This window comes from Alexandromys fortis, unplaced genomic scaffold (assembly GCF_014885135.2).
Source record: "Alexandromys fortis isolate MF-2015 unplaced genomic scaffold, M_Fortis_MF-2015_v1.1 scaffold_217, whole genome shotgun sequence".
NCBI lineage: Eukaryota > Metazoa > Chordata > Mammalia > Rodentia > Cricetidae > Alexandromys > Alexandromys fortis.
The window spans coordinates 498,635-515,950 of NW_026068098.1; the positions used below are offsets into that span (position 1 = coordinate 498,635).

The 17,316-nt window shown below is 49.2% G+C and overlaps 1 protein-coding gene across 1 annotated transcript; it reads right to left on the minus strand.

Moving 5' to 3' along the window:
* Positions 1 to 1,085: 1,085 nt before the first annotated feature.
* On the minus strand, positions 1,086 to 7,134 carry Crygn (crystallin gamma N). The gene is made up of 3 exons (XM_050123730.1): positions 6,854 to 7,134; positions 4,560 to 4,705; positions 1,086 to 1,273 (listed from the first exon to the last, which is right to left on the minus strand). Exons 1-3 carry the CDS (start codon positions 7,016 to 7,018, stop codon positions 1,138 to 1,140), a joined length of 447 nt encoding a protein of 148 aa, XP_049979687.1. The 5' UTR covers positions 7,019 to 7,134; the 3' UTR covers positions 1,086 to 1,137.
* Positions 7,135 to 17,316: the final 10,182 nt, after the last annotated feature.

A 17,316-nucleotide genomic window follows, 5' to 3' on the forward strand; every position in this document is an offset into this window, starting at 1 on the left:
CTGAGGACTCATGTGGCAGAAGATGACCCTGTGTTTCTCTTCCAGGCCCAGAGAGAGATTAACAACCATCCTTTATTGTCCTGTGGTGACTCAGCCCCCACCCCCACCCCCAAACATTTCTGGAGGTCACTCATCTTTGCCCCCTGCCCAGCTCCTGGTGACAGCCTCATCCTGGGTGAACTGAGTAATCTTTACTGGCATCCCTTTTCCATTTCTTTCAGTGTAGGGAGGTAGAGGTGGAGGTGGGGCGGGAGAGGTGGGGATCACTGGGATGGGTGGGCCTGGGTCTGCTTTCAGGGGCAGGGAAATATCACCATCATGTCTGGAAAATTCCCCTCCAGGAGCCTTTCCGTTTTCACTGGGGAGCTAGGTTGAACGACGCTGGACTTTCTTACCAGAAACCCCACTGCCTAGAAACGTGCTCTCCAGATTGCCGACCAGCCCCAAAGGAGGAACTAATGTCTTGGAGCGGCCCTTTCTACAGGGAAGCTCGATACACTGGCACGTGGAGCCGCGCGAAGGAGAAGGCGGAGAGATAGATACCTTGCAGAGAGAGACGTCTAGTGCCTCTGGACCCTAATAACTTCTTTCTGGTACCGGTTCCCTGCATTCCTGGGGCTTGATTTCGCCCCACCTTTCACCTGGCCCCGCCCCTCTGTCACTTGACCCCCTCCCCTTCCTACGTCAGCCCGGTAGCTTTTTCCCCCTTAGCCACGCCCCGCTCTTTCCCTGGCTCTCCTCTTTACCCAGCCCCTTCTCTTCTCCCCTTACCCACCTTCTTCTACCTATTTTTCCCCCGCCGCTGCCAGGCCCCGCCCCTCCCTTCCTCGCAATCTCCCCCCCCCCTTTTCCCAGCCCCCCCAACTGTCCGCCCCTCCTCTCGGGTGGGGTCCCAAGGCTGGAAAAAACCACCCTGGCTGCGTACTGCTCTCCGGCGCCCTCTTGTGGCCCCGGACCCTGAGGCCCTCTGGCTAGGTTTTGGGAGCCGAATGGTTTGGCCTCCTTGCTCCACCAGGCTTCCACCTGCCGAATTGGGGTCCCCAGCCGGTGAGTGACCCAGAAAGCACTCCGAGGCCGGCCAGCACTCCACTTTCAGGATCTTTATTGCCTCCGTAGGCCGCATGTCCCCAGCTGGGACTAGAAGAAGTTGAGCACCCTGCGGAGCGACTGCACACGCGCGCTCTGGGCCTCCCAGTCGGAGAAACTGCGGAAGTCGCCCCTCTCCACCACGTACATGCGGCCGCGGTAGTTGGGCTCCTCGTAGAGGACCCACCTGAAGGACAGCAGGGAAAGGCGGGTCAGCGGGCGGGAGCCACTCGGGCAAGTCTCCCCGGTCCCGCCCCTCTGTCCTAGCTCCTCGCTGCGGTTAGCATCAGTGGCTGATTCGGGCTTGATGCTGGAGTGGGACAAGAAGGAGCCTTGCCCAGTAACTGACAAGGGTGGGTGTGACTCGGGGATGCCCTCTGCCCAGTCACCCTCCAAAGGGCCTTTTGAACACAGTACCCAGCCCGACAGGACTACTGACATAAACTGGGGACCATTCCCACTGTGTATCCACTCAGACAACAGCCCTGGTGGGATCAGCCCTGGTGGGGTCCATGTTCCAGTGCAAGGAGCTGTGCTGCCTGCATTGTACAGAGGAGCTGTAACCTCCAGGACGTGAGGTCTGGCAAGGGCACCTCTCCGTTGACGGTGTGTGCAGCAGACCCTGGTCGTTTACAGCCCCCTGGGCTGTAGTGAGAAAGCGAAGGTGCACCATGGGTCAGGGAATCGGGAAGATTGGTGGAGAAGATCAGGAGGGTGGTCCCTACCTGAGAACATGTGTAAGGAGAAGCTTCTCATCAGAGCTTGGACCAGCCCTGCCCATCCTGTCACCCACCGTCCCTGGGATAAGTGTAGGGCTGTGCGTGTGGGACCCAGGACAAGACGCCGTGCGTACCCTCCCACTCGGGGGGCCAGGTTGAAAGGCGGGGCTAGGGGAGCTTTAGAAAGTCGGGGAGGGGCCTCCAGGCCTGACTGCACCGAGAACTGGGAGAACTGGAATCACCGCGTCAAAGGCTGGCTCGGCATTTCACTTCAGTCTTAGCTCCGGCTCTCCCGCCCCCTCTTCCACCGCTGTAGAAAACAGCTTTTCTCTGGGCCACGGTGGTTTTCTGAAGCAGGGCTCCCCCGGGGCTGCTCAGTCTCTGAGATTCATGAGACTCAGAGCACAGGACTACTCTTGACCTCTCTTTGCAGGAACCTCCCCCAGTTTGTCTTGGCAGTTCTTGCTCCCTGCTCCCAAAGCACTCCGCCATTCATGGAGTTTGCTTGCCAGGGAACAGACTGGGAATCTGTGAGCCCTTTAGCCCAAGGTTCTGCTCGCAGATGAACTCAGAGGAGAGAGATCACTAGCGGTCACACAGCCTGCTTCCCCAGCTCGCTGCTCCCAAGTCACCCTAGCCTCTTCCCTTCCTTATCCTGACCCCTCAGCTGATAAGGGATGCAGTCTGATAGTAGGGGCAGAGGGAGGGAGGGAGGGAGGGAGGGAGGGAGAGAGAGAGAGAGAGAGAGAGAGAGAGAGAGAGAGAGAGAGAAGCAGCTAGTCCTGCCCTGTAGTATCACGAACCACCTTGGAGTTCTTGTGGACACTCCAAAAAGAAGAGGGACCTGGCTGGACATGACAGCTTATCCTCTGGTTCTTCACCTGCAACTCCTGGGGAAAAGCCCCCAGTGAAAGGGTTCTCTGGAGAGGAGGCTCAGTGGTTAAGAGCAGTGGCTTTTCTTCCAGAGGATCCAGGTCCAAGTGTCAGCTCCCATAGTTCACAACTATAACTCCAGGTCCAGGGAGTTCAATGTCTCCTTCAGAGCTCAGTGGTCACCGGGTGTGCATGTGGTTAAAAATACTCTTTAAAATTTAAAAAGGGGGGAGCTCATGCCTACTCAGTCTGTTAGAATGTTGGGGGAATGCCCTCACTCTCCCCTCACACGCCTTCTAAGACACAGACATGAGGGATGGGTCACTCCTAAACTGGCATGTAACCCAGAAGGAGTGCTCTTGGCACACGGGAAGTTGTAAAGGGGCCCTGCCTCATTGCCTGCCAGATCCCAGAGAGGGCTCCAGGGATCCAAGGTTTGTCATAGAAGAGTTAAGGTCAATGAAGACAAAATACAGGCACACCTTGGATCCCAACACAGAGGCCCACTGTCTTGGCCTCCATCTCCTGACCATTGAGCCCAGTTCCTTCCAGGAAGCTGAAGATTAAAGATTATATTCCCCAGACCTGGCTGTGGTGGCACTCGCCTTTAATCCCAGGACTTGGGAGGCAAAGGCAGGAAGACCTCTTGAGTTTGAGGCCAAAAGAGCGAGTTCCAGGACAGCCAGGGCTACACAGAGAAACCCTGTCTTGGAAAAAAAATTCCACTTCAATCACAACCAGAGTTCATGCCTGCCTCCCCTCTCCCAGGATCCCCAGGGTTGGTAGGCAGATAATGTCTTGGGTCCTAGGACATTCTGCACATAGAAGTATGCCTCTGGCTGCACGAGTCACAATTTAGCCTGCAAATTTCCCAAGGCAAGTTGTTTTGGACTGCTAGCCCTGGACTCCCAAGGTCAGGCATGTGGAAGAAATGTCAGCTCTTTGTCTCCCTCGCTAACTCTCTTGATCCCTCGGCCCTGATCCTGAGCCTTCCACAGGGATCAAGCTCCTCTACCATCAACCCTGCACAGGGACACTCTCAGGTGGGGCTCCTCTGCTGGGGGAGAGGCTGGGGGAACTAGCTCTGGAGTGGAAGGGGCTCCACCAGGCTGCAGTCCCAGCAGGACCTCTGCTGTGGGAAGGATCTAGGGTTAACCGCAATCTCAGTTTGTACTTCTAAAACACGGCACTGTCCTCTCCAGAATGGGTGGGGACAACGGAGAGGGTGTTCAGTGTTCGTCCCCATCTGTGTGTGATACAGGCAGATTGCTCAGGTGAGGGCAGAAGGAAAACCAGTGCGGTGTGCCTGCACGTGTCCAGTGAGCAGGTGCACAGCGAGCTGCCCCGCATGGCAAACCCTACACTCTGACAGCTGGTTTGGACTGGAGAAGACAGGCAGAATTCCCAGCTGTTCTTAGCCATCCTATGGATTTCCTGAAGCCCACGTCTCCAGCCAGTTGGTGTGGGTTGGTTGCCACCAGGCAGAGATGCCTAGGTCTGGGGTCATCTGAGCTGGGCAGATGTACCCTCTCAGAAGGTGAGGCTGCTGCGTGGCTTTGTATCCCCTAAGTGGGGTTCTCTTGAGTCTAGGGACTCAAGGAAGTCAGGCAGTCAAGATGTTCAGTCTTGTAGCAGCGATGGTCATAGTTTCCTATGTACTCTTTTCCCCTGCTCAGGTCTGGCACACCAGAAGGACGGTCTCAGGGAGCCTCTAAGGCTCTGTGACTGTCCTGAAAGCCAGAGATGACAGCAGCTATTCATTGCTTGCCTGGAGCAGGTGAGGCAGATGAAGGCCTGTGGATCAGGGGCACCATGCCCACCCACGAAGTCTGATGCCTACCCACCCTACCACACCTGTCTGGCAGCCCCGGCTGTACTCACGCTCCATCCCCATACACCTTGATGGCGTTGACACAGCTCTTGGCCCAGCCCCGGCTCTGCAGGAAGGGGCAGTCTTCCACGAACTCCAGGCACTGGCCTGTGAAGTTGCAGCCCTCGAAGATGTCTATGCGGAAATGTTCTCCGTGCTCCAAGACCCAGGCAGGTGGGGAAGGAAAAAGGAATACTCCAAGTCTCTCCTCCCCGTGTACGGGTGGGAAGAAATATGGAATGGCTCCCAGCCCTGGCTGGACTGGGGATCCAGTGAGTACTCCCCATCACACACACACACACACACACACACACACACACACACACACACACACACTGGTGTTCTTCCATGAGATGGGAGGAAGGGTTCTTTTACTCTGAAAACCTAAGCCCTGAACTGGTCCAATCCCCACCTTTTACAACTGAGGACCCAAGGTCTAGTGAGGGAAAGGCTGTCTAGATGCCAGCACATCGAGAGCAGGGCTGTGGGTCACTGGCTCCCTGTGGGCATTCCACTTGGGGGATTCATGTCCCAGCTTTGGCTTAGCCACCCTCGGTTTCAGGCCACAGGCAGACCTCCAAACAATAATATTTTAGAAGTGTAATAGAACCCTTTGTGAAAACACTTAGGCAAGACATCTAAAACAATGACTCCCATTCGCGGAGGTCCCTGCTGGCTTCATAATTCACTAGCGCCAGTACATACATCTCCCTGTGTGATCCCCCACCCCACTGGGACGGCTCTAACAAGAACAGCCTTCGGACGACGTCTTGTGTATTTTTCATATAAACAGCATTATGCAGGATCCAGAGCCAGCCATTCTAATGCTTCTTTCCTAATGCCCACATCCTGGCAGAGACACTAGGAAAGCATTCTTTCAATGGAACGTGCCAGAGCCCAGCTGATTCTGGAACTGATGTAGAAAAGAAAAGGGGCCCCATGCTGAGTGGCACCTATCCAGATTCCTCAGATGTTGGCTAGAGCACTGGTGAGGCATCCAGGATGCCCTGGCAGACAGACACTTTGGTGAGCGCTGCCCACACTAGTCCCCAGAATCACCCGTTTCCCAGCCAAAGGACAACAGTGGGAGCAGATCTCATACCTGTGACCCGAGGGCCCTCCCTCCTCAAATCCCTCTCTGAAGGAAACTTCAGAGAAACTAGACAGAAAGGGTTTTTCTCCTCTAGGGGGAGCAATGCCCCTCATTTGCTCTGCCTACACACTTCAGGCCACAACTGCAAAGCAGGTATCGGTGCGGCTCAAGAGCTCTGTCCTCTCAGATTTCTTACTGCTCCCTCTGGCACTTTGGCCGCCGTTATTCATTCCAAGTTTCCAAGTTCTTTTTTTTTTTTTTATTTTTATTTTTTGTTTTTTTCGAGACAGGGTTTCTCTGTGGCTTTGGAGCCTGTCCTGGAACTAGCTCTGTAGACCAGGCTGGTCTCGAACTCACAGAGATCCGCCTGCCTCTTTCATTCCAAGTTCGAAGCATTGAAGGCTAACATAATGCTACAAGGAAACCAGAGTGGGGAGGTGATCACGCTCAGAGCAGCCTTGTGTATGTGTTCATGCACACCGGAGTACACGCAGGCACATGTGCGAGCATGTGTGTATGGAAGTCAGAGGGCAATATCGGGTATCTTCCCCAATCAGTCACCACCTCACTAAGAGCTTTTGCTACTGTGTTGTCTGTGTATGTACAAGCGTGTGTGGATGTCAGGCGATATTGTAGAGTTTGTGCTCTCCTCTACCCTTACATGGGTTTTGGGGACCATGGTAAGTCTTGTACACCTTATCCATTATGTCCTCCAATCGATTAATTAATTAATTTAGAAAGAGTCTTCACTGAGCCGAAAGCTTCTAAATTTGGCTAGATTAATCGATCAGCAAACCTCAGCGATTCGGCTGGTTCCACCTCCCCAGTGCTGGGGTTACAAGAGAACCATCATATCTGTTTTTTTATGGGTTCTGTGCAGCAGACACTTTACAAGCTGAGCCATCTCCCCAATCTTTCATTTCACTTTTGATGAGTGCAGCCCTGTTCAGTGACAATCCAAACATATTCCCAGCCTTTGAATTTTAGCTGCATGCTTGACTCAAAAATTTAAAATGATTCCTTGACAGCTCCAAGGGGCTCCTACCCTCTTGGTCCTCACAGCATCTCATGCGCACATCAGTTTGGACAGGGTTCTCTCAATTTTTAAGGTTTTCTTGTCGGGAGGTGCCCATGCTTTTGATTAAATGCCAGGCTGACCTTCCAGTGCTTGAGCTGGAAGTTGCCAGCCCCTAGGTGGAGGAGCTCACTCACCATGCCCACAGGCCGACAGGAGCCCATGTGGTCATTGTGCCCATTCCAGCGGAAGAACTCGGGGTAGTCACCGTGCTCTAAGATGAACTGTTGGCCTCGGAAGTCAGGATGATCGAAGCAGACCCAGGCTCCACTATCCACACGGATGGAGTTCACTCGGTTCATAAAGCCTCGGTCCTGGAAGTTGTCACAGTCCCCAAAGACCTCCAGCTTCCGCCCTGTGAAGTGCTTGCCCTCATAGAAAGTGATCTGGAACAGCCAGTTGAGACCTAGGGGTCAGGGTCCCATCTGGCTGCTGGGGAATGTTATTTTCAGCTGTGTGACTTGGTTTATGCTGCATTTCTTTAACGCTGTGAAGCTGTGTTACTGTGCCTGTCTAAAACACCTGATGCGCTTAAGAAGCGATGAACAACCAATAGCGAGGCAGGAGCAGGGATAGGCGGAGTGGGGGGTGGGGTGGGTGGCTAGCAGGCAGAGAGTATAAATAGAAGCGGTGGGGGGGGCTAGGGGACATGACATGGGACATCAGGGGTCAGCCATCCAGCCAGTCACGGAGTAAAAGTAAAAAAAGGTATACAGAAATAGAGAAAGACAAAGCCCAGAGGCAAAGGGTAGACAAAATAATTTAAGATAAGACAAGCTGGACAGAAACAAGCCAAGCTAAGGCTGGTCATTCATAACTAAGAATAAACCTCTGTGTGTGTGATTTATTTTGGAGCTGGGTGGCTGCCCCCCTAAAAAGCCAAAAATGAGTAAAACATCACACAACATCTGACCTACACACACACACTCACACATGGGCATGTGTACTCAGCATGTTTGTTGTTATACGTAACACTCACAAAGAGCATTAAAGGACATGTTTTTAAGGCATAAATGTCATGTAGAAGCAGTCATTATAACTCATCACTGATTTTTTTTTTAAAGTGCAGTTCCTAATACTGAAATTCCAGCCATTCACTCTTTGGGTCTGAAGAACTGTGGTCTCAGAAAGTCTCTGGGTCAGGGGCTTCTCTGAATCTGGGCCTCACATCCTCAGTGGAAGCCAGGCGTGCAGCCCTGCTCATAGCAGTAGATGCCTGGCACTATCTGCTAATGGGGCACAGAGAGAGAGTGATCAGTCACCAGCGGCTGATGCCAGACACATGGTCCGGCTGTCTGGGGACAGGGGTTTCCCGTTTGTCTAGGAGCCCTCTTGAAATCAGGCTGTGGCTGTATTGCGACGCTCAGCAGCTCAGCACTTGCTTGCAGAACACCCACGACAGCATTAAAGGAAGTGCTTTCTTAAAGCCTACATGGCATGCACAACAAGTCGCCATAACTCACCATTTCTTCTTAGAGTAAAGTTTCTAATACTGGAACCTTCTTAACTGGAGAGGGGGATTTGTGGAGGCCAGAGCGGGTTTTCAAGAGAGGGCTAAATATCACATATCTCCCTGCCTTTTCTCCCCCACCCCACCGTCTTTGTTTTTGTTTGGTTTTGATTTTGAGACAGGGTCTTAATTATCGCAGACTAGCCTTGAACTTATTATGTAGCTAGGGACAACCCACACCTTCGGATCTTCTGCCTCCACTTCCTGAGTGCTGAGAGTACAGCCAAATCACCCACGCCTGGTTTGTGCAGGGTTGGGGATGGAACCCAGGGCTTTGCATGCGTTAGACAACTCAGCTGGAGCCTCAGAGCTTTCTCTTTCTCGGGGACCCTCCTCTGAGTAATAGGCAGGTGTCAGACTTGGAATTTTATGAACCTCTTGGCAATTCAGACATAGTGTCTCATAATAACAGACAACAGTTAATAATGCTGCCAGGATGTCATTGTTCCAAACTAAACAGGTGAAGCAACCACAGCCTGCAAATTCACTTCCCACCATAGGAAATTCAATCACTCAATAGCTCTTTGGAACTCAAGAACTATGGTCTCAGAGGGACTCTATAGGAATATAGTCACATTACCCAGAAACTGGGGGCACTCCAGTTCCACTGTTTCCACCTTCTCCAAAGGATTACAGTGGCAAGTCCCTGGCCGCTGGAGTTAAGGTGTTTGTGGGATGTTGGTGAGCCAGAGGCAACACTGTTTTGGGGGTTCTTCCTTTCCTGCTCTGCCAAGCTGGTGCTGTTTGTTACTGAAGCACACCCCAGGCTATATGGACAGATCAATGGCGTCCACCACTGACATGCGTGCTGGGCACCTCTGGAGGTCAAAGGGTTCTTGGGTCAACCAGGACCTGGACATTAGAGGGCAAGGGATAACCACAGTGGTGGGTAGGTCTGGTTAGGGTAGGTCACGTGGGGGAGAGAAAATCCCGAGGGGCGAAGGTCACATTTTGGCCCCCCTGTGGTGAGGAAAACACTCCAGGAGGTCTCGAACACAAGGGCCGCTGGCGACTTTGGGGCGTGCCATAAAAGAGGGATGGGGAGAGGGCTCGGGACACGCCCTCAGTCAACAGGGGAGGTCACTCCATCTCATTAAGAAATAAAGCCAGCTTTGCTTGACTTTGTCAGACCCAAAGAGATCTGGGATCAGTCTGCACCCTCCCCCACACTCGGGGGCTCCCCCACACTCGGGGGCTCCCCGAGGCCGCTGGCCGCACTCACCTTCCCGGAGCGCTGCGCCATGGTGTGTGACTGGCCGCAGCGGGACCCGGTATATACTCTGTGGCGCCTGCTGGCTCAGCGCCGCCCGGGACAAAAGATTTGCTTGGCCCGGCACGCGCGCGTTAGTGCTGTCGGGCGTGCTAAGCCGGCGCCAGGACCTACCCGAGAGCCAGTGTCACACACGAGTGACCTAGTCCTCAATGCCTCTGGATCCGACTCCTCCTGCCCAGCCCACCACGCCCTGCTGAGTCAGGGTCTCAGCACCCGGGCTTGGGAGGCTCCTCTCAACCCCTTGTTCTGCCTCCCAGAGCTGCGTCTCAGTGCCCCTGACCTGCAGCGCTTTCTTTTCTCACCTGGTTGCAGGCTAACACGATATCGCCGTTTTATTTCTATCTATCTATCTATCTATCTATCTATCTATCTATCTATCTATCTATCTATGTATCTATCATCTATCTATCTATCTATCTATCTATCTATCTATCTATCTATCTATCTATCTATCTATTTTTCTGGGTAATGGATGGAGTCCTAGCTTCCCAAGCTCAGCTGGGGGAGTGGGGGCGGGAAACAACAGTCACCTCTTTGCCTGGTGCAGGTCTGCGGGCTTCCAGACTGCTCCCACCTGCACCTACTCCTTTTGTTTTCTCCCCCTGAAGATCCCAGGTGACACCTGCCTCCAATAGGGAACCTACAGTACTTTGAGTACTCTGAGCCCTAGTATACACCACCCTGGATGCCGAGGATCTATTTACAGAGCGATACACACACCTGCTGAAGGCCCACAAGTATTTGGAGTATATTGAAGCCTCAAGAATAAACACACAAACTGGCCGGGGAACTGAACTGGTGGCCCTGGGGACAGGCTGAGATCAAAGGAGAGAGAAGCTCCAGGGGTCTGAAGAGGTCCTAATGAGCCCAAGGGGACTCTGGGAACATTTGTGGGCCCGCTCTGCTCCCAGGAGGGTAATGGGCACTTTCTCTAATACTGTAAAGACAGGGGACAGGGGCGGGCCCAGGGAATCCTAGGGCAGAAAAGGTCTCTTGCTTTGCTCTGGGAAGTTACTCAAGACAGACAGGGAGCCACATATCACCCCTGACACCAGCTCACACTTCCCCAGGAACCCCATCAGGAACAGCCTATTTCCTTCACCAGCACCCACACTCCGAAGCACACCTCACTGTGTTTGTTTCTCACTTCTGGTCTTGAAGGCATAAAATTAGAACAGTATTCTTCCAATCTAGAAAAAGTAGTGTGCGAGTTTCTGTATGGCAGTGGGGGGAGGGAGGGCGGGGAGTAAGTGTTTGGGAGTGTATGCTTGTGTGTGTGTGTGTGTGTTTGTGTGTGTGTGAGGGGTAGTCTCTTGCCTTCCACCTTGTTTGGTTAAATAGAGTCCCTTGCTGCTGGCTCTTGGGAACTTTCCTGACTCTGCCTCCTCTCTGCCTGTGGTGGTGCTGGGGTTACAGATTCTCCACTGGCTCAGTGTGGATTTGAACATTGAGGAAGATATCACCCCACTTCCTGGAGGAACAGGAAAGAGGTCTAACCTGTCAGGTCCTCGTGTCTTCACAGTATATTAGTCAGGGTTCTCTAAAAGACAGTGTGTGTGTGTATGATAGATAGATAGATAGATAGATAGATAGATAGATAGATAGATAGATAGACAGACAGAGAGAGAAGTTCTCAGACTGTTTGGGTAGTTCAACAATGGCTGTCTTCCCAACGGAGAGTCACAAGGCTAATGACTCAGAAGTTCCAACCTAGGACTGAAGGCCCGGAGGATTCCCAGGAAGACACCAATCTTCAGTACACACTGGAAAGCCAAGGAAGCCCAGTTCCGATGTTGGCAGCCATGGTGGCAACAGGGTAGATGAATCCCAAAACAGGAAAGATGAACTCGTTTTAGAGTCCCAGCCAAGGGGCTGGAGAGATGGCTCAGAGGGTAAGAGCAAAGACAGGCAAGCAAAGCCTGTCCCTTGGGCTTCCTTACAGCCAAGCTACCTCTGAAAGATGCCACCCACAACCGCTGGAGGGTAGGTGGGTCTTCCCATTTCACTTAATAAATCAAGAAACTCCCTCACAGGTCTTGTCCAGGCGGCTCCAGATCCTATCAAATGGACAGTCAATATCAACCACTAAGTACCACACACAGAAAGAGCTTTGTCCTGAACTGTCTCCCTAGCCCAGAAGTTTTATACTAAGCACTAACCCAGATGGTAAAATTATTATGTTTCTTCTCCTATACATGAATCTGGCATTTACAGTTGGGAGTCAGGTGACAGCAAAGGTTAGACCATTTTCCTGTGACACCAGAGAGTGGGTTGGTACCTTCCTCAAGGTTTAAAGATAGGCCTACTCAGCGAGAGAAGGATCCTGGTTGGGGTAGACTAGCAAGAGGCTTATTTAACCCATTAAAAACATTTGCAGCCGAGGCTATAGCTCGCTCAGTGGCGGAAAACTAGCTTCCCATGTACAAGGCCCTGGGTTCAGTCTCTCTCTTCCTGCAGTCTGCTGATCCAGATATACAACTCTCAGCTGCCTCTCCAGCACCATGCCTACCGGCATGCCACCATGCTTCTCACCATGATAATGAACCAAACTTCTGAACTGTCAGCCAGCCCCTATTAAACGTTTTCCTTTTTAAGAGTGGCTGAGGTCATGATGTCTCTTTGCAGCAGAAGAGAAGACCTAACTAAGGCAGGATGTGTGTTCACCGCATGCATGTAGGAGCCTGATGAGGTCAGAAGAGAATGTTGAGTAACTCTCCTAGAACTGGGAGTCACGGGCAGTTGTGAGCCACCATGTGGGTGCTGGGAATTGAACCCAGGTCCTTTGTTAGAGCAGTCAACACTCTTAACCACGGAGCCATCTCTCCAGTCCCAGGTATATAGGTTCTTGAAGGCTTTTGGGTTTACACCATTGTAGGATTTCTTTTAAAAGATTTTAATTATGTGTGTATGTGCATCTGTGTGTGTGTAGGCTTGTGCAGCGGTGAGTGCTGTGTTCAAGTGAGCTAGAAGAGGGCATCAGAGCCTCTGGAGCTAGAAATACAGGTGGTTGTGAGATGCCTGATGTGGATGCTAGGAACCCACCTCCTCTGAGAGCAGAACAGGGTCTTAGTGGGGAAGAGATCTGTTCAGAGCTGGGTGGTGGAGGGGCACGCCTTTAATCTCAACACTCAGGAGGCAGGCGGATATCTGTGAGTTCGAGGTCAGCTTGGTATACAAAGTGAGTTTCGGAACTGTCAATGAAACCTTGTCTCAAAAACAAACAAACAAACAAGAGGTCTGTTCAGTCTCAGTTGAAAGGTTTCTAAGGGATGCTTCCCACCACCTCCCTTCCCCCTTTTACAATAGGTGAGATTCTAGGGTAGCTCCTCCCCTAGATGCTTGGCATACAGTTGCAATCTGATAGGACAACCAGGGATCAGAAAAGTTGGGCAAGGAGTTAAGATGTGTCTTTTCTTGTAAAAGGCTGTTCTTGTGAAATTTCTGGAAAAGTGTAGGATTATAGCTGGGGAAAGGAAAGATTCTCATCATGCTTCCTCAGGCCTTGATAGACAGGCAGGCTCACTGCTGTCTTAGCCTTCTCGTCTGAAACGTCTCTCTGGGAAAGGAATGTTGTCTCTATCGCAGCAACCTTCAGTAAATAAAAACAGTGCTGGAATTCTTGCTTCTCAGCTGGTGAGAGACTTCCACTAGGCTCCAGTCCTAACAGTGCCTCGCCCCTCCCATGGCCACACAATTCTCCCTTCCTATCCTGTGTAATGCTATCGTAGATTAAAGACACATTATAACAAGCCCACCAGGGACTTGGGGATCACTGGATTCTGTTTCTTAAAAGCAGAATGCAGTTTCCACATGGGCAAGGCAGCATTCTTTTTGAGAACACTGGCTCTGGCTGTGTGTCCCAGGCCAGCCTCCGATGTCCATCTTCCTGCCTCACGCCCCTTGAGGCACGAGACCCTTGTGTGGCAGACAGCAGCAGACTTAGCTAAAGCAGGAAGATGAGAATTCACAGCCAGGCTGGGCTATATATAGTGAATACAGGGCTACAAAGCAAAGCTATCTCAACAAAGGACAGAGCTGGGACGGACCCAGCTGTACAGACCTTGCTAAGATACCACTTAACTTAGAAGTGTTGACTGTGTTTGTATGAGTCTCCCATGTCAGTAAAACTTAATATTTGCCTACATATATGTATGACCACCCAATGCCCTCTGAAGTCAGAAAGAGGAAGGCTTTGGAATCCCCTGGGACTAGAGTTACAGAGGATTGTGAGCCACCACGTGGGCACTAGGAATAGAACTGAGACCCTCTCAAAGCTCATAAGCATCGAACCATCTCCACAGGCCTCTCGGTATCCTCTTGTGTAATCCCATTCTCCTGCAGGCCCAAGCAGCCTGCGAGAGGAAAGCAGGGTTTTGCTCCTGCTAGTGAATAATGGCACACACCTGATGCGGTAATCATGGTCTCCTCTTTCTCATTTCCCCAGGGTTCCATCAGTTCATTGATGTACACGACAGCCCCCAGAACTATTGGTAATTTTCCTGTCTTCACAGCTTGCTCTTTCTACAGTTCAGATAGTCAGGCTGTTGTAGATAATTTGCAATTCAGGCTGGCTATTTTTTTTTTTCCTGAGACAGGATCTCATGTAGCCCTGATTGGCTTCATCAAATTTGCTGTGACACAGAGGATGGCCTTGAACTTGATCACAGGTCTGCAGCACCACGCCAGACCAGGCTGGCTTCTTTCACTAATATGCATTTAACATGCATGTAAGGAACATGTATTAAGTAACAAGCAATTAAGATTATCTGTAGTGAGTCTTTCTCTGTCCCGTGAGTCAGTCAGCTCCTAAATAACAACACGAAGACTTACTATTAATTATGAAACCTCAGCCAATAGCTTAGGCTTGTTTCTGACTAGCTCTTATAACTTAAATTAACTCATTTCTATTAATTGCGTGCTGCCACGTGGCTCATGACTTGTTACATCATATTCTACATGTCATGCTTCCTCTGCATCTGGCTGGCAATGCTACCTTTTTCTTCCCAGCATCCTCTCTACCCTGAAAATCCTGGCTAGCTAATGGCCATTCAGCTTTTTATTAAACCAATCACAGTGACATATCTTCACAGTGTATAAAAAATTATTCTACAACATTTCCTCATTTTTGTCTAAATAAAAAGAAAAGGCTTTAATTATAACATAGTAAAACTATATACAATAAGAACAATTATTAGGTAAGAATTATATTTACAAAGTCCAGTCCATTCATATTTGGCATATTTGGAGAAGACGCTCCATTTTTATTGATGAGTTTAAAGCTCTGTACTAATTTACCTGCTATCGTAACTAAGGAAAATCTACAGGTATAACGACCTAGTCTTCATCTTTATCAAAGACCCCAGAAAGATATAATATTACCTGAGTAAACAGGAAGTAGTACAGTGAAAGACACTTCCAAAACTTTAGAAATGACAGACATCTGGCTGTCTGGACAGTTACCCAAGCTTCCTCTGCAACATTGGGACATCCAAATCATACTACAGGCCTAGAATATCTGCAGACATTTTTATGAAGCAGGAATTCTGAAGGAATGTCCCACCTTATCTTGACTAAGTTAAACTTGTATCTTACTTGTCCAATTTTATAGCACACTGTCATCAGTCAAGGCAAGAGCAGTTTGACCGCACTGAAAGCAAACTCCATATGGCCACCATCCTAAGTAAATTAGTGTTGCCAGAAGATGACATGTCTCACTGCCATGAAAAGTTTTATGCTATTAGAACATTTTAGATGCCATATTCTGTAGATCTTTGAAGTGTTTGAAGATCACCTATCTATCTGAACTATATCTCTGTTTGACCTTAAAAACATACCTAACATGACTACATATTAGATTGTTATAGGTGGATAATTACTAACCTGTATTTCTTTATTTTCCTTAAGTGTTGATAATAATAACTTTCAAGTATTAGAAATTTAAATTACATTATTAAATGAGCTGCATAGGTACAATACCTCAAACAAGAGTAGCAACATGAGCATCCTGTTCCTACAAAATAACCTTAAATTTGTACCAATATACAAAATTCCATGCCTATGGAAAATATTTGAGACTAGTGGTTGTCTAAAGGTGATTTAACAATCCACCATTTTATCTCATAATTTCTACATTATATCCCTCCTTTTTCTCTTCAGAAAGAGATCCCTGAATCTAATCTCCTTTTTGTTTAGTATCCTCCCTGACCATGACCAATAGCAATTTGTAACATCCATAAACCACCCACCCTATCTCTTGGGAATGTGAGTGTTGTGTTCTCTAGACTGCTTGGTTTGGGGCTCTGGCATCTTTGGGGGACCCTGAATAAATTAGGATAATGGTCAAGTCCTAGCTATATAGTCAGTAAGGTTGGATCATCTCAGACAGCAGCTTGAAGCTGTTCTGGATGCAGAACTCTGAGGAAACTGCAACAGAGGCATTCTTGAGAGGCTGTATCACCTAGGTTACCCATTTTCACTGGCATCTGGTCCCTTGCTCTGAAAATACAGAAACTTTCAAAGGTAATATACACATCTCTACTAACACAAGTATTGGCCATGTGTTGTACACAAGCCAGCCAAAGATTTTTTTTGTTGTTGTTGTTCTTTGTTTGAGCAGGTAAAATACACATCACTGGTCTTGTAGGTTTTCTAGGTTTATTTCTTTATGCCCAATAGCCAGGACTTTCAGGGGGTCTTCTCTGACCAAATCTGGCCTCCATCAACCTTGAATGAATCCACAGCCTTTTGTTTTCTGTGTGGAAACAAAAACATAACTTCTTCCTCAATGTAACATATTTTTTACTTCCATTTTGGTGTTATGACCTTTTTAAAGATACTAGGTTGTTTTAATTTAGTAGTTTCTGTAATCCAATGTCTCTCAACAGCTCTTGTTTGATGTTACGACATTTTTAAGATATGTAGGTTGTTTTAGTAGTTTCTGTAATCTAATGTCTCTCAACAGCTCTTGTTTGCTTGTCAACAATCAAAAGATTTAAAGCAAGGGGGGGCTGGAGAGATGGCTCAGTGGTTAAGAGCATTGTCTGCTCTTCCAAAGGTCCTGAGTTCGATTCCCAGCAACCACATGGTGGCTCACAACCATCTGTAATGGGGTCTGGTGCCCTCTTCTGGCCTGCAGGCATACACACAGATGGAATATTGTATACATAATAAATAAATATTTAAAAAAAAAGCAAGGGCTAGAAAGATGTCTCAGTGGCTAAGAGCACCAGCTGCTCTTCCAGAGGTTCTGAGTTCAATTCCCAGCAACCATATGGTGGCTCTCAACCATCTGTAATGAGATCTGGCGCCCTCTTCTGGCGTGTGGGCATACATGCAGGCAGAATGTTGTATACATAATAAATAAATAAATCTTTAAAAAAAATTTAAAGCGAATGCAACGCCATATAGGATCCAGACTCCTTGTACATTTCCCATCTCTGTGTGCCTATTCTAAACTTTACTTTTCTCTTTAAAGACTATTATTTTTAAATTATTTTTTATGACTGTCTATATCCTTTTTCTGATATGGAATTCCCCTTTGTATGCTGTGAATATGTTTTATTACCATTGGTTAATAAAGAAGCTGTTTTGGCCAATGGCTTAGCAGAGTAAAGCCAGGCAGGAAATCTGAACAGAGATATAGAGAGAATAGGTGGAGTCAAAGAGATGCCATGTAGCTGCTGAAGGAGACAGATGCCAGAACTTACCAGTAGGCCACAACCTTGTGGTGAAACACAGATGAATAGAAATGGGTTAATTTAAGAGGTAAGAGCTAACTAGAAATATGCCTAAGCTATTGGCCAAGCGGTGTTGTAATT